The 25,257-nt window shown below is 36.4% G+C and overlaps 1 protein-coding gene and 2 long non-coding RNA genes across 6 annotated transcripts in view; all 3 read left to right on the top strand.

The window, feature by feature from the left end:
* KIDINS220 (kinase D interacting substrate 220) overlaps positions 1–8,476 on the top strand; it is a 77,212-nt gene extending 68,736 nt beyond the window's left edge. For 3 of the 4 annotated variants that reach the window (XM_027640960.1, XM_027640959.1, XM_027640958.1), the window contains 4 exons: positions 1,503–1,643; positions 3,395–3,493; positions 3,891–4,139; positions 6,049–7,320. In XM_027640960.1, the coding sequence (XP_027496761.1) occupies positions 1,503–1,643; positions 3,395–3,493; positions 3,891–4,139; positions 6,049–7,320 (1,761 nt within the window). Of the gene's footprint in view, positions 1–1,502; positions 1,644–3,394; positions 3,494–3,890; positions 4,140–6,048 lie in introns of all 4 variants that reach the window. The other variant, XM_027640957.1, reaches the window with a different exon arrangement.
* Positions 8,477–11,293: 2,817 nt separating this feature from the next.
* LOC113946137 lies at positions 11,294–17,937 on the top strand. The gene is made up of 3 exons (XR_003527307.1): positions 11,294–12,131; positions 16,678–17,105; positions 17,697–17,937. It is a non-coding gene; the product is annotated as an uncharacterized LOC113946137 (long non-coding RNA).
* A 4,890-nt stretch (positions 17,938–22,827) lies between these two features.
* LOC113946164 overlaps positions 22,828–25,257 on the top strand; it is a 15,590-nt gene continuing 13,160 nt past the window's right edge. Inside the window, exons 1-2 of the long non-coding RNA XR_003527327.1 lie at positions 22,828–22,973; positions 23,529–23,822. This is a non-coding gene — a long non-coding RNA (uncharacterized LOC113946164). The remainder of the gene's footprint in view (positions 22,974–23,528; positions 23,823–25,257) is intronic.

Below are 25,257 nucleotides of genomic sequence, written 5' to 3'. Positions count from 1 at the left end.
TGTGGGAATTACATGTAATATCATCTAAACTTTGAAACTGTGAGTAGCTTAGCTGGGGAGAATGCCTACCTCCCCAGATCAGGATATCTTTGACAACAGTATGTCAGAAATTACTCTGAGGTTAAATGATAGTAGATAATGGAGGTTTGGATTGCTGCCTTGGAATTACTATTTGAATAAATTTCTTGTAAATATCTAGTTTAGATAATTCAGATATTGTTAATGGCATTCTCTATGATGATCCTTGGTTTTCATAAGCAATATATTTGGATCTATTAATTTGTATTAATTCTAAAAAATTAAACAACTTTGAAGTAATTAAATAAAAATGGGGGGAAAGTATTGCAATTATAGAACCAGTCTTCATTGGTGATTTGAGTATAATAAAATTTGATTAACTGAACTGTGGATAGTCAAAGTGCACGTTTACATCCCAATGTTTATGCATGTGATGATGAGCTCTGAAGCTTTAGAAGCTCTTTTGCATCCTCCCAAAATGAGCTGTTTGGTGCATGGTCTACAGTGCTGAAACCAAAACTTCAGGAAAAAGCAATGGTGCAGCCTCCCTCTCAGGAGGAGAGTGTACTCTGTATCTACATAGGGAATATTTTATAGCTGATAGAACGGGTTCTGATTTTGCTTTTAGGAGTTTGGAATCACTGGGGTAACTGCACAGGTCCTCATCCAAGGAATATGTGGGAGTTTTTTGAGAACATACTGTCTTAGTGTACTGACTACATGCAGATGCATTTGGTTTGGTTTTCCACCCTTTCTTTGAAATTCCCAGAAGCTGGCAACATTAACAGGACAACTCCTGTGTTTTCAAAGCTGAATCATAAATATTTTCTACCTAAATCTTGCCAAAGTTTGAGATATATGAAGCATGCTCGTAGTATCTTGGAGGGCAGTTGCAGTGCTGATGAGTGTTTCTGTACTGTGGTACACAGCCCCTGGGCTGATCTTGCATAAATGGAGCTGAAGGAACATCTGGAAAATGGACAGATGTTGCTAAAATTACCCAAAGAATCCAAGTCATTGAGGAGTTATGTTTTAGGTTATCTTTAGGTCTCATACTAAACCAGGAGTTTTTAAAACAGGAAGATCTGAGTTGTATCTGCATTATTTGAAAAAACCCAACATCCCAGAACTAAACTAACCACTAAAATCAGGGGGAAACTTAAGTGAAGGTGCATTTTAAATTGATTAACCCTTACTTAATATTTCTGATTTTTATATTTCTTTTCTTAACATAATTTAGGAGAGTTATTTTGTCATAGAGGCAGGACACAAGATACTGGTTTTTTTTCTCATAGAAATACCTATAATAAAGGTTTCCCAATATATAGATATTCTGATAGCAATTAAAAATGCCTGTGCATTCTTATTCTCATCTCTTAATTTTAAAATGTAGTTGAACAAAGCTTGATTTGTGTTAGTGTGTATTGTGAAATTCTAGGTGTACTGAGTACTTGAACAAGTCCTATGTGCACGTTTTCTTACAGGGAACAGGACCAGGATCAACCACAGGAGGATCACATGTGTCTCTGAGCACAATGAGTGTGGAAGCTGTGTGTGAGAAGCTAAAGCAGATAGATGGTCTGGACCAGAGCATGTTACCTCAGTACTCTGCAACAATAAAAAAGGTATCAGCGGAATTTCGTTAATGTATTTAGTACCTAAACGTGGAGCTACACAAGGAAAAGGAAATACTTAGTTGCCTCTCTTCTTGAAAACGTTTACTGAAACACATCAGATGTCAAAACAACATCCTAACTTCTGTGCATGCCAAGTTTGGAGGACATTTTTAATACAAGCATTTATTTTTGCAAGAAAATGTGCTCTGTCAAAAGGGAAAAACAGTCAGAAATATAAATGCTGATGAGACTGGTTATTTTGAGAATAGAAGCAAGAAAAATGTTTTCAAAATTGCCATGTATAATAAATAGATAAAAAAGGTTGCAAATGTGTTCTATCTCCAGGTAGCAACATCCCTTTTTTTCGCTGTGAAAAATTGGCACATCTCTTCTGTTATAAATGAGTGGTGAAGATGGTTCCATTTCTTTATCACAGTCCACATCTGTTTGCTTCAGAAAAAGGCAACAGTTTTTCTGCTACTGTTCTTTTCTGTGATAGATACATTCTTACAGAATAATTTTTTCCTTTATTAATTTTTTTTTCACCGTTCTGTGTGAACTTTTTTTTTCACCTTTTACAAAGAAAGAAGGGAAAAATACAAAGGTTGTCATTAGTGAGTGTTTTTGCTGAGCTCGCTTTGTGCTGCAACCTATCATATCTTAACAAATACAGGAAGGATGTTGATTCAAGGATTAAGAGACAGGTTTAAGTTGCTTAAAGCAAGAAATAGAATGTTAGATTGCAGGTCATTAAGCGTAGCTGCAAAAAAATTCAGTTGCTTCTATTGCCCTAGAGTGTGAAAAGAATGTACTCATCAGTTATCTCTAATGAGATTCCTCTTATTTATGTTCTTCCATTTCTTACTGTAAAAAAGAGGGATGAAAATGGCTCAGCCTGGTCTCTTTCCTGGTTTTATTTAAGACCATCTGCTGGGATATGGGAACAAAACCATTGAGATCCGTCAGTATAAGCAGAGCTCTCAGCTTGGGTCTTCCATTTTCTGACTGCTCTCCTAAGACATGGTTCCTCTTTTACATTCTGTCCATCCACTGATATGTGGTATGAAGAGAAATACCTCTTGAAATTGAAATGGTTTTGTATTGAATTTGGTGCTTTTGAAAGTTAAGCACTATATAAACATGCCTAATGTAAGGAATCACCTTTCTGGAATATATGTGTTGTTTAGGCACTTTCTTTAGAAAGAAATCTAGTCTTCTATCCCTGGGTATTTCTGATGATGGGAGGAATGTAAGCCTGTATTATGCAGACAGGAAACTTGATGGAGTTAGTACTTGATCTTAGATGCCTTAAAGCAGGGGTCACATGATGCCTGGGACTTCATTGTCTGATTGTCTTCAGATGCTTGGGCATCTGCAGTCCTATTGTTCTGAGTCAGAGAAATTTAGGCAGATTAATGTGGTTTATTGTCCCTGGAATTTTCTACCAATAATGTGTTGTTTCCTTATGTCAGTTTATAGAATACAATCATATTGCCTTTCATATACACATTTTTAGTGTATATTTATATTATTATTTAATATTTCCCTTTTTTTCCATGACACATAGGTGGCTCTTATCCATCAGCAATCATCAATAAATGTACTTTTATAAAAATACATTATATAGAATTGGACTCAAGAGTGGTGTTGGGGAGTTTCTCTAGTAGTCCGCATCCAATTTTAATTACCTTTTTAGTCTGTTAGTGCCATGCCATAAATCTTGTATCTGTAATTTACATTATTTAGTTTTATTGTTTCAGGCAAATATAAATGGACGTGTCTTGGCTCAGTGCAATATTGATGAGTTGAAAAAAGAAATGAATATGAATTTTGGTGACTGGCACCTGTTCAGGAGCATGGTAAGACTTTCTGTTCAGTATTCAGGTCATCATAAATGAGAATTACACAATGAGATTTATTGTTAGATAAGAAGTGTTTGGTTCTACTTTTAAATTTATAGTTTATCACTAATTTAACAAGATTTTAAGTGGTTTTGTGATATGAATTCTTTCAAGGGTCTGAGCAGTAATAATAATTTTAAAATACAAAATATTATTAAATATTAAAATGTGATTTGCAGTAAAGACAATGAATACACTAGGTCTGTGAACAGATTTTTCTTTGCACTTTTCCATGGTCACAGCCACATACGCAGGTGTATTTTTACAGTTGCGAATTCCTCATTCCTCTTTTTAATAGAATTCTTGTTTATCAATTTTGGGAACTATTTCTAACTGTTTCTTTTTGTGCGTTAAGATACTTGAAATGAGAAATTCTGAAAATCAGGCTGTTCAGGAAGATCCTCGTGGAGCAACTGAACACGTTACAACTGCGATTCCTCACAGTGAACTTACTCGCCGTCCTGGGCATAACACTGAGTTGCCTCACACTGAGCTGACAGGTCTTGCTGGTCAAGCTCCCTACACACTTAACTTCAGCTTTGAAGAACTCAACACAATTGGTCTTGATGAAGCTCCTCCACGCCATAGTAACTTAAGTTGGCAGGTATTTAATAGAAAAATGTATTCTGCTTGCTTATCTGTATGGAAAAGAGGTTTTTTCCATTCTTTCATGAAGACAGGTCAAAAAATATGCCTGCTGGGATGGTTCAGATACTTTCAGTTCTCCGTTTTGCTAAAGACTAGTTCTGCAGAGATGTAGACTCTAACCATACTCTTTGAGTCAAAGTCTTTAGTCTTTACCATCTGAAAACTTTTCATCTGTTCCATAATCACTCTTCATGACAAAAAAATGAAAGCTGTCTTGCTTTTCTCATCTAGCTTAGGGTAGTGTCATGCAAGACTTCTGTTTATCATAGTATTCAGGTTTTGTGTATGAAATATTTTAGCTAAGTGCTAGCTAGATGTTATGCTGTTCAAAGGATTACAGATATATTTGTTAGGTTTTTTAAAACAGACAGCTACAGTTCTCCATGACATCAAAACCTTATCCTGACAATGCATAACCTATTCATAGACTCCAGAGCTGACATCTTTCTCTGTCTCTAATTTCTGCCATAGGTTGTGGTCATTTCTTTTCTGTAACTTATGAAATCACTTGAAGTGTGGGATTTTCATTTGTCTTTAGGAAATAAGACAAATCATTTGGTAACTAAATAGTAGTTAGAATTAAAAAAAACAAGCAAACAAAGAAACCCACCAAACCCAAACATTTTAGCAGTTTTTTCATCTCTGGAAATAAATTAAAAAATCTTGAAGGTTCATCAAAATAGGAAGACACCACAAGTTACTAACTATAGATTATATTTTTAATAATGAAAACTGTCCATGAAAATAGGTTTGGGATATATATCCCAGAGATAGATGTCTATCCCAGATACCTCTGAATGTGTGCATGCATGTTTGTGTGTATTTGTAGGGTCCTGATTACCCTTACTGCCTATTTCCAGCAACGGACTATTAGTGTGTGTTTTTCCAAACCAAAACTGGCATTACTCAAAGTTGTTATATTTAAATAAATAGTGCTTCTGATGTCCAGTTATCTGAAGTTGAATCAAAGGAATGAGAAAGGTAGTTTGTCCTTAAGAAAACATTAGAATCGACCTGTTGGAATTTTTTAAATCAATACTGATTAAAAAATAATATTACTGCTTCTCTGCTGCGATGGGTTGACCCTGCCTGGACACCAGATGCCCACCAAAGCTGCTCTGTCACTGCCCTCAGCTGGCTCAGGGAGAGAAAATACAATGAGAGGCTCCTGGGTCGAGATAAGGGCAGGGAGAGATCACTCACCAGTGACTGTCATGAGCAAAAGAGACTCCACTTGGGAAGATTAGTTTAATTAATTACCAATCAAATCAGAGTAGGGTATAGAAAAATAAAGACAATTCTAAAAGCAGAGGAGGGGGCAAAGAGAAATATGTTTGCCAGAAAACCAACTTTTCTGAAATCAGCTACATGCAATGGCATTTTGCCAGGGTCTATTGAAGTATAAAGGGTGAGGGTCTTTTAAAAGTGTTTTTGAGAGATGTTCAACATTTAGATGAATTCTTCCTGTCTAATATAAAATGCTAATTTTGTAGATGTACAAAAATGTATTAGAAAAGCCCATCTTGACATACAAATTCAATTCTTATAATTATATACTCAAAAGTTAGCCTCAAATGCACTGGATAAAATGCTTGTTTTGTGGAAATTTTCTGTTATGGGGACCAACAATAAGAATACTTTGTAAGTTTAGTGAATGTGTGTGTGATTGCATATATATGATTATAGTAAGCATATTTTAATTATAGCATTGACAATTTCACTGGCATAATCTATTTGCAGCAACAAAAAGAATAATTTAAGCACATACTTAATGCTCTGAGTTAGTTTATTTAAGATCAGTAAAAGTAAAAATAAATAGTTTATTTAACTGTTATCTCTCTCTCTCTTCTTTCTTTTTTTTTCAGTCACAAACTCGTAGAACTCCAAGTCTTTCAAGTCTTAACTCTCAAGATTCTAGTATTGAAATATCAAAACTTACTGACAAGGTGCAGGCAGAGTACAGAGATGCATATAGAGAGTATATTGCTCAGATGTCACAGTTAGAAGGAGGTGCCAGTTCTACTACAGTGAGTGGGAGGTCCTCTCCTCATAGCTCAAGTGCTTTCTATATGGGGCAGAGCACATCAGGGGGTTCCTTGCACTCCAGTGCAGAGCAGGAAAAAGGAAAAGATGGTGAACAGAAACAAGACGATGGAAGGAAGTCCTTCTTGCTGAAGAGAAATGATGTTGTTGATTACAGTACTTCAGGTGTTTCTACTAGTGATGCCTCTCCTTTGGATCCTATTACTGAAGAAGATGAAAAATCTGATCAGTCTGGTTCCAAGCTTCTCCCAGGAAAGAAGTCTTCAGAAAGAACAAGTATATTCCAGGCTGCAGATTTAAAGCTTAAGGGAGTTACTCTCCGGTATCAGAAACTTCCCAGTGATGAAGATGAGTCCGGAACTGAGGAATCAGATAATACTCCTCTCCTTAAGGAAGGTAAAGATAAGAAAACAGATATCAAAATAGAGAAGCAGCCCAAATCTCCAGAACATGGTTCTGAACCTATTAGAACCTTCATCAAAGCAAAGGAGTACTTGACAGATGCCCTTTTGGATAAGAAAGATTCATCTGACTCTGGTGTAAGATCCAATGAAAGTTCTCCAAATCATTCCCTCCATAATGAAGGAGCAGATGAATCACAGCTTGAAAAGGCAAATCTCATTGAGCTTGAAGATGACAGTCACAGTGCAAAGAGAGGAATTCCACACAGCCTTAGTGGCCTTCAAGATCCAGCTGTGGTTCGCATGTCTATTTGCTCAGAAGATAAGAAAAGCCCTTCTGAAAGCAGCCTGATAGCAAGTAGCCCTGAAGAGAACTGGCCAGCTTGCCAGAAAGTCTATAATTTAAACAGAACCCCTAGTACAGTCACCTTAAATAACAACAGTGCTCCAAGCAATCGAGCTAATCAGAATTTTGAAGAAATACAAGGTATCAGAGATCCATCTCAAATCATCCTGCACCCTGGCTCAGGTTCCAATCCAACTGCGGTTCAGAATGAGAACCTGAAGACGGTTGCTCACAAGCGGAGCCAGCGTTCAAGTTACACCAGGCTTTCAAAAGATTCATCAGAGCTTCACACCGTTGCAGGCTCAGAGGGGGCTGGTTTTGGAGAAGAGAGAGAGAGTATCCTGTAAAAAGCAGCCAGGTTAAAAAGAGTTTGCCCGTGAATTGTAGCTTACTTGGAATTCTGTGTCAGTCTGTGGTTACATTAAGCTTTTTAGTTCAAGCTTTCAGTATTGTAATAGATGGTCTAGATTATTTTCAGTCATTTTCTTGGAGAGAAGGAGTAGTTTTTACAAGAAGCAAACTACTTCAGACCTTCCCCACTTATAAAAACCATACTTGTCAGCATGGAAAACCAGTTATTTTTTAAGACACTGTGCAAAGGTTTGGTCAGGGGCAGATGTTACAGAGTAAGTATGGTTTAATTATGAAAATTATGATGTGATTTCTGTTGGGATGTGTATTACTTATCCCATCTAAACATTCCAGTTAATTCTGCATACTTGCAAGTAAAGTTAATACTGTCCATCCTTGCCATTTGAGGTATGAGATGCCAGAACATTAATATCACAACCCGTGACACCCTTATCAAATTTTACCTTGATTTATGGATTGATGTGTGCAACATATATTACATATGTTGAAATTTGAGTGTTAAGATACTTCTTTGGCTATATGTGTGCTTTTACTCTTTGTATATTTAGTAGTTGCAGTTGACTTTGTGATTGTCAGGTAAAGTGGTGGTAAGGTTTGAAAGGAACATTGTCTTGATGTGTCACTGGAATTGGCAGTTATTTATAAGGTAATACCTTATCATTGACTTAGTGGATCTGTTATTTATTGTACGTACGTAATTTTGCAGTCACTAAATAGATGATCTCAATAGATGCAACCAGCTGAGCTACATTAAAATATTTTAAGGATAAGGTATGAATATGATGTCTGAATTTAGGAAGCATTTGTAGCTGTGTGTGGTTTTTCCTTGGTATGGTGTTTATCATTTGGTCATGGAAAGAAAAATAAGCAGTGTTTGCCCTTCTAAAACTAATACATACTTTTTGGAATCTTGTCAAAGCTGTACACCAGCTTCTTTACTTCTGAAGTACAGTGTTTGAAGATTTTTTTATCATCTTAAGTAATGTACCTGAATGATGTTGTAGCAAATGCTTGTACTGTCCAGTGAAATCTGCATGGTTTTGAGGAAGAATTGTTCAAACTAGAGTCTGCTAGTAGAAAGAGAATAAAAAATAAATTGGCACATTGGGCTTGTGTCCAAATTTCTTCTTATTTGCGGTATTTTGTTTCTTTACTTGATAAAAATTTTAAATCCATATTGTTTTGGTTAAAGTACTTCACATATTTAATTTTTAAAAATGCATTAAAACAATATCATTAATAATACATATAATCATTAAGTAAAAAATACATTTGATTAATGAAATTGGCAGAGCAGACGTTTCTAAATGAAGTGTTGTGAGCTGCAGAGAAGTGGCCACCTCCCACTAGTCCAAAGCAGTAACCCTGCTGTTTGTGGCAGTTAACATGTGCTAGTAGCTGTGTGAAGCTTTGTTTATGTCCCACTGTATCTCCAACCAGTGGCTTCTCGAGGGACCATGTGGTCTTGGCCTTTGTTATCCAAATCAAGAGGATGCATTTCCATGCCAGAGTCAACAGAAGAACTGGCTTTATCCAGGCTCTCTGTTTTTCATTCCATGGATGTCTTGTACTTACAGGACTGGAGATGTGATCTGTATGGTTTTGCATTCTGTTGAATTGGTGTGTTGTTTGATTGAATTAAAATTTACTCATCAGAGTGCTACAGAAGTACTGGAAATTTATATGCACATATCTCTATCTATTAGGTTAACAATTCAACCGAAATGCCTCCCAAAACAAAGTCCACAAAGCCTGCATAGCTTCATGATATTTTGCTGAATCTTTGGGAACATTTTTTTGGGTTGGGTTCTTCCTATTAAAAATAAAAGTACATTACTCTGCTTTCAGAAATTTTTGGGATGCTTTTTACGGAAAGATACTTATAAGCATTGTTTTGCAAGAGAAGACAAGTGTAACCTTCTTTGTTTAGACATATTCAGTTGTTATGAAAGATACTAACAATTTCAAATATTTTTGTTTAAGTGCTCAAGTAATCCAAATGGATGAATTACAAATTTCCAGATAGTTTTGAGGTCTTTTTCTTTCTGGAAGATTTCAACTCTTCATAAAATACCAACATTGGGATAAAATAGGCAGTTGAGTAGAAAACCTCAGCGTTTTATCTTATGTTCACTAATACCAGTGTAGTTCTTTACCATCATTAAGAAACAATAGTTATAAGCAGAGTGTCTGTAAGATGGCACAGGACATAATGTAATACTCCTTTTGGGTATGAAGATCCATGTCACGTATGGGATGTGGGTACCTAAAATCATTTCGATTCCAAACAGCAGTTTGATCCTGTTTCATTGACCTGCTTCAGTTGCATCATATATCATGCAGGCTGTAGTTTATATCATTAGGTGTGTTCATGGACTTGTTGTTTAATGCCTGCCTAGCAAAGTTCCTAGAATAAGGAAAATATGAATCCTCCCTAGCCAATTTAAGGATAATATGCCACAAAAGCTGGTTTTTAACAGGACAATAAATATAACTGACTCTTAGGGTCTACTTGCTTAAAAATAACTACACAGGGTGCATTTTTCTTCTCCATTGAAGACCCTTGTAAAAATTTTTTTATACAGGTGTTCGTAAGCTAACAGAAGAAAATGATGTACTGTGATAGAGGGAGAGAGGAGAAAAGAAAGAAGAGAGAAACGGAATACTTACTACAGCACAGTAGTAAGAAGTGTCTTTTAGTACATAACAAGTATATGTGAGTTACTGCAAATGTTAAATGATTTTTTCACATGTAGAATATGACAGAATAACATTTGCAAGAATTAAAAATACACTGCAGTTTCCTAGCTGAAATTAGTTCTTTCTCTACCACAGTTTCTATGGTTACTTGCTTGCTTAGTTTGTTGCACAATTCTTGGAGTTAAAAAACCATAAACAATTTCCAGTGTTGAAATATTAAATGTTAACTGTGTGACTTGTGGGAATCATGGAACCAAGAGTTCCATAGAGAATGGAAACAAATGAAGAGTGTAAAACAATAAGACAACTGCAAACTATTTCTGGTATTCACCACTTTCCTAAACTCTTGTAATGATAGTTTACGTATCCACTCTAAGTTCAGATGGCTGAATAGGGGAACTTGAAACCATGACTGCTTTGCCTAACTGAATCTTACAAGCACAGTTTGGCTTGTCCTCTTGTTGTGATGCCTGGATATGTTTGCATGGTAGGGTGAAAATAAATCAGTTTTGGAAGGAAAAATTGGATGCAAGTAGCATTTCAGGTTTTATATGAAAGTCTTATGGCTATTTGCCAGCCTTTTCCAGGGTGGCAGTTTAAGAAGAAGGGGCAGAGGGTAGTTTTTACATCCCACTCATAAAACTTACAACAAAATAACGATCTTGTAAAATTCTTGGAGGTTCTGGAAAAAAGTTTCCATTTTGTGCCTGTCCTGGTCACACTGGGATATCTGATCACCCTGTGTGATTTAGTTCATGCAATAGAATATATATGTGATATTGGTAAGTTTTCAGTCTTTAGCTTTCTTTAGTTTTCTTTTTAAATACTGTTAATTTTTTCGTTTCTTCCCTAATTTTTTTCTTTATATAATCTTTGGGAAACTTTCCTGAGACACACTTATCATGGATTTATACAGCATGCTGAAAATAGGTGGTTTCTCTTGTCTGGGGTTCAACTGTTCACTTCTGTCAACCGAATCTTCAAAGTCTTTTTCACATTTTCAACTATAGCAGGAAGCTTTCTGGACCTCACATTAACCATATGGGAAGTTCTATGTATGGCCACGAGACGCACAAGCAAAGGATCCCAATAACGTCTTTTATCCATAGTCCAGCATGTTGCACTCTGTGGCCTTGATAATTTTGATCAGCTTTATCATCTGTTACAAGTTTATTTAAGTTTCTAAACACATTTGTAAGAAATTGCCAAAGAAAATAATACCTGGATATTTGAGGTCTCTTACATGAAAGCCACAGTAGCGTTCATACCAGGTAGTGAATTTGCTGTTGGGATTTTGGTCTTTTCTGTGCAACATAGTAGCTGTAGTGGGGAGAACTTAGAGCAAAATTCCAATTCCAGTTAAGCAGAGGAGACTGGGAAGACTGTGCTAACCTTACACACTGTTTTCTGTCAGTCTTGTGCATTGTATTTTCTAGATTTCTGTTATCTTTATTAAGGCCCATTTCATCGATATAAGGGCAGGGTGGGGAAAATTTTACTTACAATTTTTCTCTATGGGAATATGGAACAGTTTTGTGAGTAAGACATATTCTCACAGGTTTCTGAATTTTAACAAGAAGGAATAAAAAACAGGGAAATGGATGCTCAAAAAGTTTAATAATATAAAGTATAAATAATATCAAACCATGTTTCCAACAGAACAAGAGTTTTCTAAAGACTAATTGGCACATGGAGACCAATCAAGCTGTTAGAAATATGATTTTAGCTATATAACATCCAGCTAACTTTTTCATTGAAGATGTCTGTCATACAAGCTGAGCATGCAGCATGCTCTGCCCTTTGGTTAACAAATGGAAGCAGGTTATAGAAGTCAGAGTGCAATTTAAAGCTGATGAAAAGTTGTGAGAGGTTTTATATAACAAAAGCTTATAAATTGAGAGTTAAGGTATATTTCTTTTTAAGATGAGATTCTAGCAACAGACCATTCTTTTTATGTGAATTAGTGTTTCCACGACACAGCATAGTGTTCAAGGTTCTTTCATGTTTGAGATCTCCTTTCTGAGTACTGACATTTCATATCCTTATTGCTTCTTACAGAAGTAACCTGGATTGCAGAATTATCTTTGTAAGTAAACCAGAGTGTCTGTATATTGTTACTGGCATACAATAAGTTTATTGTTTATGAAAGAGAAGGGGAAGAAAGGAATGCTAGTGGTCCATTATAAGATTTTATTTATGTCCAGAATTTCTAATGGTAGAAAACAAAAGGAAAAGTTTGAATGTTTTGTATGTGTCCCTGGAACCTAGAAATAAAAACAAAGGCGTAAAATATTGGCTGTGGGGAACAGTAAAACTAAAATGGAAATTTTGTGATGCCTTTCTGCCTTTCCTCACTAATTAAACCACAGGGAAGCAATCAGCAGAGATTTAACATTTTTGGTTTTGAATATTTCTCTCTTCTGAAATAATGTGATGGTTTGTACTTGGCTAAAAGCAATACATATTCTTGAATATGTTTACATATTGCAGCACCATCAAATCTTCTTAATTTGTTACAGTGCTTTGGAGAGGTGGCAAAATTTTACTAACTTCATTTTGGACCCCAGAAAAATCCTTTTCCACCTCAGCAGGGGTAGAATACAGGATTATGTGTATTTTTTAGGAGAGTCAGGAATTGAGTCCTGAGCTTTCACCTGCCAGTCAAATTGGACTTTTGTTGATATCAAAGACCCACTTTATTTTATGTTCATTTAAACCACACGAAGTCCTAAAATCTAAACTGAAGATTCCTATTAACTTTCTCTCATTACTCAGCATTTTTTGTTTTCCATCCTCTTTATGTTTCCTATTTGACTATAAACCTTGCAGCCTGTTTGTGGTCCTCCCCATTTTGCAAAAAGTTAAAGATTCTGACTTTGAATGTCTTCGGCCTGCCAGTCGTTTTGGACTAAGTGTATTTGCTTTCCCTTGTTCTTACTGTACATGCTTATGTCCTGTCTTGCCCCCACTCACCATGTTTGGTGCATAAGTACTTCGTGTACTTGGAGCTGTTTCAGTTCTGCCTCACCACCTGACTGTTGGTCGGGGCTCTGGTTCCTGGCAGTGTGACTTGCCTTCTCTTCAACTTTTTCATGATAACCTAAGAACTGCTGTACTCTGCAATTTTTTCCCACTTCAGCAATGGCAGAAAATGGTGTTGTGCTGCAGTGATGGTGGGTGTTTTTTGCCTGGATGGAGATATTTATTTGGTGAGGGGGTTTACCTTAGGAGGGTTTTACAACCTAGGTAGGCTCTAGGTTCTACAATACACTTTTTCCTCACTTCTCTCCATCCTCTTCCTCTGGAAAATTCACAGAATATACACATCCACGGTCCATAAAGCTGGTTTAAAAATACATTTTATCTGATATCTTTGTCGTGGACAGTATTGTGGACACATCTAAAAAAAGTGCACTAATTGATATTTGCTAGTGGAAGGAACCTTCAGACTTTATTCTGTTGGGAAAATCTGCTTCTTGCTTTCCTTGCAGCTATTCCTGGTAAATAATCAGGCAATGCTCGCTTGTAGGATAAGCACAGTTGTCAGCTCATCTGTGTTGTAAGTAGTCTGTTAAGATCCTAGAAGAATTTTGAGGTTGCATTAAGGAAAAGTTAATTTTCCCCATGGTTCTCTAAGTTATGTTTGATGCTGCAGGTCTGAGTGACATTGCAAATAATGTAATGTACAGGACATTTTAGCTCTTGTTTTCAAGTGATCTGAAGAAAACAAGATTCTACGTTTGTTTAAAGACTCAAGAGTCAACCTTTGGTGTTCAGGTATTTTTACTCTGAAAGATAAAAAGAAATCTTGATTTTTTCATTTTCTATAAAAGACAAATCCTCAAACCATAAGCCTATTTAACCTCAGGACATATTTACACCTTTGGAATATAAAGGAGGGTTTAGAGGTTTTGTTGTTCCAGGATGCCTTCTGGTCTTAATTTTCAACATCATCTTCTCAGTAGCTTCTTTCAAGGTGTGACGAGGAACCATGAATAATTTCCTCTGTTTTCACCATCTGTGCTACCTTCTGCCTCTCTTCCATCTGATGAGAGACTAGCTCAGCTTCATCAGACCTTTTTATATGCTAATATGAACTGGAGTCTTTAATTTTGTTGTCCATGACTACAGTGTTCAGTAATTTTTATTTTTTATTTCTTGTCTTCACATACAGTCTCTCTGTATAATAATTTCTTTAAGCACCTGGTGGTACTTTGGAAAACTGAGATCCATAGAACTAATTTATCTGCATTTACAGTACACACTTTACTCCCAAGCAGAAAGTACAATGGTGATTCATCTTAAGATTTGGAAGAGAAAGCATTTATGCTTAAAATTCAAATTCAGGAAAATAGTCCCACTTCTGTAATTTTCCAGTATAGGAAGGGACTGTTATTTTAATCACATCCTTGAAAATATTTGGACTTTCAGAAAAAAATGCAAATTACTTTTGTTTGGACTAGTTGTCTTTTAGCAGAGGCCTGACAGTGCTTATAGCTCATCTGAGATGGGCCACAACTTTTTTGCCTGAATAACTGGCTTCTAAAACATAAGATCAGTTTGCTCAGGTTCTATCAACCACCTTATGGTTCTTCAATATTATTTGTTTTAATTTCGGGGCCAGTAAACAAACAAACAAAAAACCCCACAAAACTCCCACAAAACAAAACAAAAAAAATCATCTGCATTAAATAGTCTCTAAAATTCAAGAGAGGGCATAAATCTATCAATCAGAGTTTTTTCTCTTCAGGAATCTTTTCAGGCTGTGAAAAGTCGGACAGAATACTTAGATATTCATCCTCCTACTATGATGAGCCCCTTTCTAGTCTTTCTGGGAAAATAACCCTAGGTTTGATTTGGTTTGGGTTTTTATATTTATCTACATCTGTCAATAACAAATCTTGAACTAACATCTCTGTCTGATCTCTGAGCTGATTAAAAATTCTTTACATATTCTAGTCCACTCAACCTTCCTATTTCAAGGTGAGTACTGGATGTCTGTCAGCATTAGAGTACTGATGTTCCTATGCTATGGGAGAAATCCTTATCAAGAGCATAAAGGGCTCTTTGAGAGAGTTCTCCAAAAAACCTTCTGTTTATTCTCTCTTGGCTGAAGGTCCAGACTTTGTATTTGAGATAAAGGAGCTCAACCATCCCATAGTCTGCTCCACATTCACTTTGCAGCATTATCTTGGTGCACCAGCCACACATGTTCATTCAGTATTCTCAAAGGCTTTTTAGGTTTAATTAAATTGTTTGCAGTGTGGAAGACCAATGGGAACAAACCAAGTAATGATCAGGATTAGGACTGCAGGACAGAACCTTGGTGGAGTTTACAGCATTGCCATTCATGATCATGTCTCTTTTCAGATTGTAGCATTGTTCAGGAGAGCAGGTGACATCCACACTTAGCGTCTCTGCCACTTTCACTTCTTTGGATAAAGCATCAATGAAGTCCTAGAGTTTTTCCTCTTCCCAAGCGATTCTGTTTTAACTAGGGAGTATAATTTTATGTAGCCTTCCATACCTAGGCCATTCTTTCATTACCAGGATGCTAGGAGGGGGTGTTATTGTCTTCAGAAGATCAAGACAGGATCATGTTAATAGCAAAGCAACCCTAGCTGAAAAGGCTGCTAAACAGGATAATGATATATGTATGACATGTCTATGGAGGAACCTACTCAGTGTCACACTTCGTCAGAACTCTGGCAACCCTTGAGGAGAGTGCCCACTGTAGGTAATTGTGAAGCTCTTCTCTGCTCAGAGCAGAGCCAAGAAACTTGGAGCCGACATTCAGCAAGACTTATGGCATCACACACACATCAAGGAGTTGTTGCTAAACTTGTGAGATTATCTGTAAGTCTTAGTATGAGGACTGTGACACCCCTTTCCAGGTCACTGAGAGTGATGCATGGAGATGTTTAAACACACATTTAAAAATGGAGAAAAAAAAATATTCGTAAGTTGCACTGAAGGGTAAGTCTTTCTGAGAACTCTGGAATTCTGTGGTGGAGCCAGGACTGAGATGACACAGCACCTGTATCTGAAGTATGTGTGAAGATGTGGTGTGAACACATGCTGTGGGTAGTGCAAAGGTTGAAAATTCTTAACTGCCTGGGAACATGTGCAATTACAATATAAATATGTAAATGAACAACACATAAGAAAGTAAATCATTGCTGAAGAAAAGACATTTCAGAAACAAAATTACTGAAGGTAGTCATTAAAGTCTTCCAAGTTGATGCTATGTAGCGCTGAAATTTTATTCAGATATCTTAGAATTATTTGGATTTGAAAATTCTTAAGAAAACATCATCAAAATTCATTCATGCTTAGCTATTGTATTGTATCGTATTTCTTTTTAATGCTTTCTGAAGAAAACCAGGCAGAAACAGAAAAATAATTCAAGATAAGTTGATTGCACATAACTGTTTGGCTTATATTTTTTTCTTTCCTCTGTTTATCTTACAAAGCTAAATTAGCAGGACAATTCTGTAATCCTAAAAAATTAATAATTATTTAAAAAAGAAAACTGAGATCAGAAATGGGAGGTTCTGAACACTTAGACCTGTCCAGCATACCAACACGTTTTTGTCCAGATAGTAATTTAAGCATACTTATTTTTCTTTCAGTGACTGCCTCAAGTCAGTATGGCCAATCTGTTAAGCTATTGAAGTTAAGGATCCAGTCAAAAGAATCTATGAACCATGATCAGTTGTCTTGGAGAAAGGGAGAGACAGCTATATCGTGGAGATATAGCTATTAGAAGATAGGAGGGCACCACCTGGAACCACATTCAAGGCAAAAAGGGAGGCCCTGGGGAATTATCTTTACTTTGACATCTGCAAGAACTTCATCAAGTATTTAAACTTCAAGTATGAAAGTCAATTTTAAGTTTTCAGGAATGATCCTTATGAAATTGCTCCAATTTCCTCCTTTGACTGAGTAACCAGCCTGCAGATGATGGATACAGCAGATGATATGTTTGACTGCACTAAGACTTTTATCATTAAAGCTTAAGCAAATCATGCAATGGAGTAAAAGCAGACTGCTTCAAAAGGTAAACTTGGAGTGATTATCAGTTATCTCATGTCAAAGTAGGGTCACATGGGGGTCTGTTGGGTCCATTCTTGTTCAGTACTTTAATTGCAACCCTGTTGGTGGAATTTCAGTTTACTATTGTCTGAACCTGACTTATCTCAAAGGACAGAATTGCTTGATACATAGAGGACTGTAAATAAACATGATGTCATTCACTAAAGGCAGGTATAAAGTATTGCACTGTGGTGGTTTGAGCTAGGCCTTCCTTGGTGAGCAGTTTGTAACCAAGGAAGGGTTCAGATTTACCCAGTATTCCCTACAATTTTTACGTAAGCCAGAGGCCTTCAAACAGCCCACAGCCTCTCCTCCTTTCTTCTTATAATAGGCCAAGGAAGGCCTAGCTCAAACTACCACATGCACTTACAGAAGTGAAATCAAATGCACAGATATAAAATAGATTATAGCCCACTGAAATACTGCAAAAGACAAAGGGATTTTAGTGTGACTAGTAAACCAGTACTAAGCTAACAAGATAAGTGACACTGTGAAAGATAGAGGGTCAAAAAGGAAATCTCTGATGGGTGAATTAATAGAGTATTATCCAATCCAGGAGAGATATGTCCTGCTACTGAAGGTGTGTCCAGACCTGAGCAACTTTAAAAAGCAACTGGAGGAGAACAGCAAAAAGATACAGAAAACATGACTTACAGGTATGTAATATTGAAAGAGTTCGATTTGGAGAAAGGCTGAATGGACATAATTTCTTCCTATGTAAAATATTGTTACAGAAAGATGAGAAGCTGTACCAGCGGAGCATAAAATAATCAGCTTCTAATTTGGAGAGGAAAAAACCCTGGTAGTCTGAAAATAAAAGCTTTCTAATAAAGCACTATCAGTGATACCTAGCCAGGTTGTGGAATTTCATTCACTGGGAGTGCTTGAGAGTACTATAAGTGAACAAATCATAACATGACCTTCTGACACCCTGGTTTGCACTTTTTGGTTTTACATGGCAAGATGCACAGAAATTTCTTTCAAACATCTGCTGTCGCTTCATTTACCTTGGATGGGATTCCCAAAGGAAAAACAACCTGTGCCAAACCATTTAAGTTCCTGGGAAATTCACCGATGGAGTAGGCCTGGGTGTAAATACCCACAAAAGAGGAAAAGTTGCAAAATTCCCCCTCACAGCAGCAGAAGAGGAAGTTCAAATGCAAAATGTCCCACTTTATACTATGAAATAGAAAGTGCCAGGTGACAAAGAGGCAGTGGCAACAGTAACCCCAGACTGTTCCAGTTGTATGGGATACAGTGGCTGTCAACTGAAACAGAGGAGCAAACCAGTGTATTTTGCGTATCAAATTAATAGCTTCTTGTTCATGCCCTTGATGGCCAGGCTTCCAGTCACAAGTGTGATTTCTGTATTTTGCACAGTGACCTTACACCCTGCCTATCATCATGTTGAGTGTTTGCTTTCATGTTACAGTGTTATTAACACAGATAATTAAATGTATCCATCTTGGAAGAATTAAATTAAAATGGTTTGCTGTTTACTTTTTAACTTCTTAAGAAATTGCGCACTTCAGTGCCCTGTCTCTCCTTAGTCACAGTATCATCTAGGCTCGTTTTAATTGTCTCCTCACTGTTTACATGATGCTATTTTAATTCCTCAGAATTCTGCTAAATTTAAATCATCATTGTATTATTATAGTATGGTAAGAAAGGAGAGAGAGTATCTAATGCTTATTTAAGCAAAATGCAATCAACATAAAATCATGTTACCTGATCTTTTTTTACTTGGTGACATAAGAAAAACCACAGATTGAAAATTAATGCTTCCAACAGGATAAGGACCATTCTTTGGCCCATTACAATGGAATCTCTCCTATTGATATTCTCTCTGTAAAACATAATGCTATCCTGGAAGGGCTTGTAGGCCGTGTAACTCCCAGGTCATGACTGGCAATTGTTTGTATGTGTGGCAAGTACAATTCCACATGATAAATGACGAATTTTAGTGCCTAAGATGTTCCCATTTATAGTATTACAAAGGTAGCCCGGTATCATGCCATATCAGACATGCTGGTTCATAAGAATTCCTGAGAGAGAGAGAGAGAAAGAACAGAATTTCTCATTTTTACAGATGCACAGAAACATGAAGGAGTGAAATGACTTGCAGAGGTCACATACAAAATCAGTAGGAAATTTGGGCTAAGAGCTATGTCTTGTAGCTCCCAGTTCAAAGTCTTAACCACAAGATCGTTATTTCCCCCCACATCAGTGAAGCCCTGTTTCATCACCTTCAACAGCTGATAAATTACTGGTTTGAGCTGCTTAAATTCCAGAACTTTGAAGGGAAAGGTAAGAAGTTTTTGTGGCTTTTAAGTGTTTTCATAGACACCTTAAATCATTCACCAACTCTACAGAAATTGAATTAAATGAACTTTCTTTCCTGACTTGTAATTATGTACTTAGGAAATCTGTGGAAGCCATTAGTTCATTAAAAAAAAAATAAATATGTATTTCAGCAATAGTTCAGAGACTAAGAGATAATAAACTAGTACTTCTAAAACTTGAAATTTATTACATTTATAAAGCACTTTTTTTTTCTCTCCAGGAATCAGAATAATGTCTATGAACGTCTCCTCAGTGAAACATTCAGTTACTCAAAGAGGCATCTCTATCTGAAGGTCTTCTTGGAAGTGTGCTTCTTTTGAGATCTTTTTCTGTAATGATTCACATCAAATTTCCACACAGTTACCTTACACTTACCTTTAGGTCCTGTGTTTCAATGTGACACTGTCTGAAAGATAAGGACAGATAACAAGTAACTAGTTGTGTCAAGTATTAGTTCCAAGTATTCCTCCACTGCAGGCCTTAGGCATTTGCTTTTGGGCATGTCTGTGCTGCAGTCTGGTGGCATTAGATCAGCTCATGCAGATGAGTAGGACTGAAAAAGTTGTCTGAAGCATCAAGAGCAGTCAGGTTGCAAAGATTGTCAGTACAAGGCTGTCAGTACAGCCTTGTGTATTTTCCATGGCTGTCTCCTACATTAAGGTCTGTACTGGACAATCTTCTTTGATGTTGGTACTTAGCCTAGTAGAATGAAAGTTTGCTTAGGCTCATCTTTACAGGCTCATCTTTACATACTGCAGTCATGCTTCCCTTGTACTTGTATGCAGAGGTATCCTTTTTCAGGATTGGAAAAATGCTGGATTTTCACATCCACTCCCTCTAACCTTTGGGTTACCACATGAATTAATGCCCCCAAAACAGCACTTATAGATCTGGTTTTCCATTGTAAATCTGAAATTTTTATATCAAAAGAACTTGCTGTTATTGTTTCTTGGTGAATGACTTTCATTGGCAAATCTGATTGATAGAGAAATTTAGATCACAGAACTCTTGGTTTTAGCATTAGTCCTCCTTTCCTCTGTCATTTACTGAACTCTGCTCATCATTTCTATTATTTCTGACATAATCATAGTCCTTTTTATCCTTTGCTGCATATAGTTCTGAAGGAGAAAACCATACTTTTTATTCCTTATGTAACCAACAAAAAAAAATTGTCCTGATTACTTATTTATTTACACATTTATTGGTAACCCTCTGAAATCGTATGTGAGGTCATGATGTTATAAATACATAAGATTTAATCAGAAATAACACTAAAAAACTTTAGTATGAAATCTCAAAAAAATAAGTTGCCAAAGTTGGCCTATTTTTTCCTTCTCCCTGCTTTAAGTGAATTAGATGCTTCCTATGATAATATTTTGTTGTTACTGCATGCTTGGCAGGAATTGTGTTACTGAAGATGATTCATTCATAATTTTCCTAGCAAGTGAACCTGCAAAAGGAAGTTTTTATGAAATACTTTTACAGGTAATTATCTTACTTTCCTTAGAAAATGTTAAATTTGATCTATTGTGTTAGGTATAGGAATCAAGGGCTAAAATCCTAGTTTATTTTCCATAGGTTATGCAGTGTGAATAATTTATAAAGTGGAAAAAAAGAAATCATTTATATTCTGATTGAGGTGCAAGGCCAGCTGAAACTAGCATTTTATGTTTGTAAATACTGTGGAATTACAAGAGGGTTTTTTAACACTGTTAAAACTCTTCAGTGATGCTGAAGGATAAATCTGTCCATCCCTTTCCTGAGTTGACAGAACACGTTAAGTTTTACAGGCTTCTGTTCTAATAGCTTTGCTTTTTTTCTCATAGAATTTGTGACTGCACTTACTTTCTACGTTGTAAATATACTTTTTTGTGTTCTGCCTCTTTCGTGCCCGGACAGTTCTTCTTTACCTCATTCATTGTATTTTCCATGTTTTCACTACCTGTAATTCTTTGCATAAAACCTGCTTTTCTTCCCTTCCCTGGCAGAATAATTTCCTTCAGACTTTACTTCTCTGTGTGTGTGTGTCTGTGTGTACATGATACCACTTATTCTTTCTGTCCTGTGTATCCCTCTTGTCTCATTCTTCTACTTGTAGTCACTTTTCCATTGTTTTGTGACAGGGTGCTGTCACTTCACATTTTTCAGTGGAAGTCCAATAAATCCTGTAGTATTTACTGGAAGTACCTGCTTCATTTTCTCACTTTGATGCCTGGCTTCTGAGTTTCTTTTTCCATTTGAAAAGTTGTGGTTGTTTTTGAGCTCATAAGTAACAAATCTGCTCCCCTCCAGAACTGCCATAGTCCGGGTATGTTTCTGCCTTTGGATATCTCTCCATAAGTGCTTCGTTCCCCTAGGAAGTACTGTTCATCCATCTTTCTTTCATATTTTTCAAAAATACTGCTGACCTCAAAATCCCTTTCTAAAGTAGTAATAAAATAATAAGTATTCAAAGCTGCCAAAAAATAACATACCATTCAATATTAGTGACACTCTGTTTCAGATTTTCAGATTATGAGAATTTTTTTCATGCTGTCAATAAACTACTAATTGCTTGTTGGATGTTGTGTGTACATAACATACAGTTCTTATGTATATGTTTACTACAAAGGTCCAGACTTCTAAGTAACTAATCCTTTTTCCTCTAAGCATAGCTCTTTTTTCTATATTAGACTTTCAGACTTAGTTAGGTGCATGAATTAAAATAATTCAGTCAAAAAATTCAACCTCCAAGAACTTTTAACATTTCTGAATGACTGAAGAAGGAGATTTATGGTGGAATTTAGAATTTAGTTTCATAGGTACTGTGATGTCTTGATAGTTACAGGATGAGGCCCAACCAACACTTCCAGCTTTTCCTGTAAGAGCGATAAGAGCAACAACGGGATAATCTGAACAAAATGGGAATCAGTAAGGATTAGTAAAGAGCATGTGTCCACATTTATAACACCTTCCTATCTATTGGGTGGAAATATATATTTGCTGTAAAACAGCTTTTTAAGAATAGCTAGACTGTGTTTATAGACTCGGCATGTGATTTACTCAGCTTTCTAACTGTTATATCTTTTGAAAAGTACTAATGGGAGATTTACTTGATGCGTTTTACACAAACTTTTTAATTAAAAAAGGCAAACCCCTACCAGTGGCACTGTGTTCTCATATACTTATGAGGAGAAATATAAAAGCAGAAAGGAGATACTTTCCCAAGAGGTTATGAAACATGGCTTAACCAGTTTTTCTGAAATAGCCTTCCCATCATTTTATTCCTGCATATTAACTCTTGTTGACACTGAATCTGAACTTAAAAAAATATTTACATGTTCATAATTTTGGTCCTTTTTTTTTTTTTTTTGCATACTCTTGCTCTGGGAGCAAATCTCTCCTACCCTTAATCAATGGAAGATGAGTATCTTATGACTGCCACATCTCTTGTAGTTAACCTCCTGCATAATGATGTCCATGAGAAACGTTTTCTGTCATTTCCACTGAGGTAAGTCTGTGTCTTTCTGATGCTACATGAGAGTATGTCTTTTCTAGAGGGCAATAATATGTTACTGCTGGGTCTGAGCATGGGAGAAATCTCAGCAGCAGCATCTGTTGTGAGCACAAGCTCTCCTGTGTTCTCTGATCTCTACATTGGTTTACAGTAGATCATAATCACATTCCTTCTCTTCAAGTACTGCACAGATTTCTATCCACATAGAGCTTGTGGATAAGCAATGAGGTTTGCAGAAAATATAACTGAAGGACACTGCTGGAGTTTTTTTAAGACATTGCATTTCCCTGGGTGCTGGTATCAGACATAGCCAACCCAGCTCAGTTCTGTATGTGTCCTTGAGTGACATGGTCTGTCTGGTTTGGAAGCTGGGCTCTCTACTCCAGGTGAAAGAAACTTGCACAAGACTGAAAACACAACTCCAACTTCATTGCCTTTTTAAGGCCAGATATGCTGCTTTGATCTTTTCCAGTCTAATATGCAGTAAATATTTAGTCTTACATTATCTCTGTCCTCCCTTTTTCTTTCTGCCTCTCTCTCCCCCTTTAGAGCTCTACATCTCTTCTCGGGGTGAGGAAAAAATAAGATGACAGGTATAAATCCAGTAGGATATTCAAGTTCTGTATTGACAAACTATCAAAGTGAATCTACATGCCAAAAATATGAGGAATGCTGTTCTAGGAGAACATGAGATGCTGAGAATACATGGAGGAAGTACCACCCAAAGCTGATCTTGTGCTCATCCGCAAGCATCAGTTACTGCAGCTGTTAGCAAGAGGGCTGCACGAGATGGGTTTCAGTGAGGCAATACTGCTGGTCCTGTGTCTGCTCAAATGCAAGATGGTAAGTACCCAACTAATTTGTTCTCTTCCAAATGAAAGAGAAATTCAGCAAAAATACAATCCAGTTATTAAAAAAAAAGAAAAAAAACCCCAACTCTGTATGAGCTTTTGAAGTTCTGCCATCAGTAGTAAAATTAAGAGCTGTTTCAGGCTGTTAGTTTTAAGTAGAAATACCTGATGTATTCATAAAACTGTTCACCACAGACATTGTGTAATTTGTGGTGATATTTGCAAGAAATTATAAAAACTTATTCTTTTATTAAACGAATGTAGTTACTTTAATTGTTTCAAATCTGGATAGGTCTTGTAGCTTCATATAATGTCATTTTATCTATCCACTCATCATGTTCTTGTGAAATAGCAACTAAAGGACTGTCTTCTAGGGCAGCTAGCAGCAGAGTCCACTGCAGCACTTCCTGTGCAATTATTTTTTCTCAGTTTGGCCCTATTTATAGTTTTTGCCTAGAGTCCCCCTTTTTGAATACTTTTTTCAAATCAAGTAACGATCTGAAATATTAATTCCTCTCAGTTACTAGGTTTGACTCCAAAATTGCATTTGTTAGTTTTGTCCTTTGTTTTTTCCTTCAATTTACTTTAGCGAATGGCTCATACAACAGTGACTGTTGCTGTGCAATATGAGTTTTGTTTTATTGAGATAGTGTTTGCATTTGGCTCCTACATTTTCAAATTATAATAACTTATATGACTGTTCTAGAGAGGAATTATGGTAATGTGGATAAAACAAATTTGATTTCAAAGATCAACATTTTAATTTATCTGTAGAATCGGGAAATACTGATCCTTTTACAAAACTGTAGTTTTAAAGAGTACATTTGTAAAAATCTTTTTCTGAACAAAATTGAATACCAGCATTTATGTAGTTTACTGAATCTTTTGTCAAGTGACAGTTGCATTCTGCTATCCCTCTTCCTTACAGCTTCCAGTAAAAGCTGTGTAAATCATTTCTTGTTGTAAGCAAGGGCAGTAGTAAACAGGAAGAGATGCTTAATCACAAGTACGATAATTCTCATTAGTAAATTATAATTTTATCTCTTTCCCACACTGTGTGAATTGATCCAGACTCCAAACTGTTGTATGGAAGAATCCTTTACACATACCAGATTGTTTAGAGAATGTGTTTTACTTTCCAGAATCAAATACAAATTAGTGCTAATCAAATTAGTGCTTTTCCCCATAATGGTACAAGCGAAGCATTTATTATTTCAAAGCAGCTTTTTCTTCACGCTCTTACGAACCGTGTCACTTCTTAGGAACGAACTTCCCAGCCAACAGAGCTGAATTTGTTAAAGCATCGTTTTGCAGAAGCAAGTACAAAACTGGGTTTTAAATAATGACGGGAGACCTGGGCGCTAATGGCAGCCCGTGAAGGGCGTGCAGGGCGGGTGTCGCTGTGCGGGCCGGTGTCGCTGTGCGGG

Source organism: Corapipo altera, unplaced genomic scaffold (assembly GCF_003945725.1).
Source record: "Corapipo altera isolate COAL_440 unplaced genomic scaffold, ASM394572v1 46, whole genome shotgun sequence".
NCBI lineage: Eukaryota > Metazoa > Chordata > Aves > Passeriformes > Pipridae > Corapipo > Corapipo altera.
Note: the sequence above shows the minus strand (reverse complement) of the source record. Positions and strands in the feature narration are given on the sequence as shown.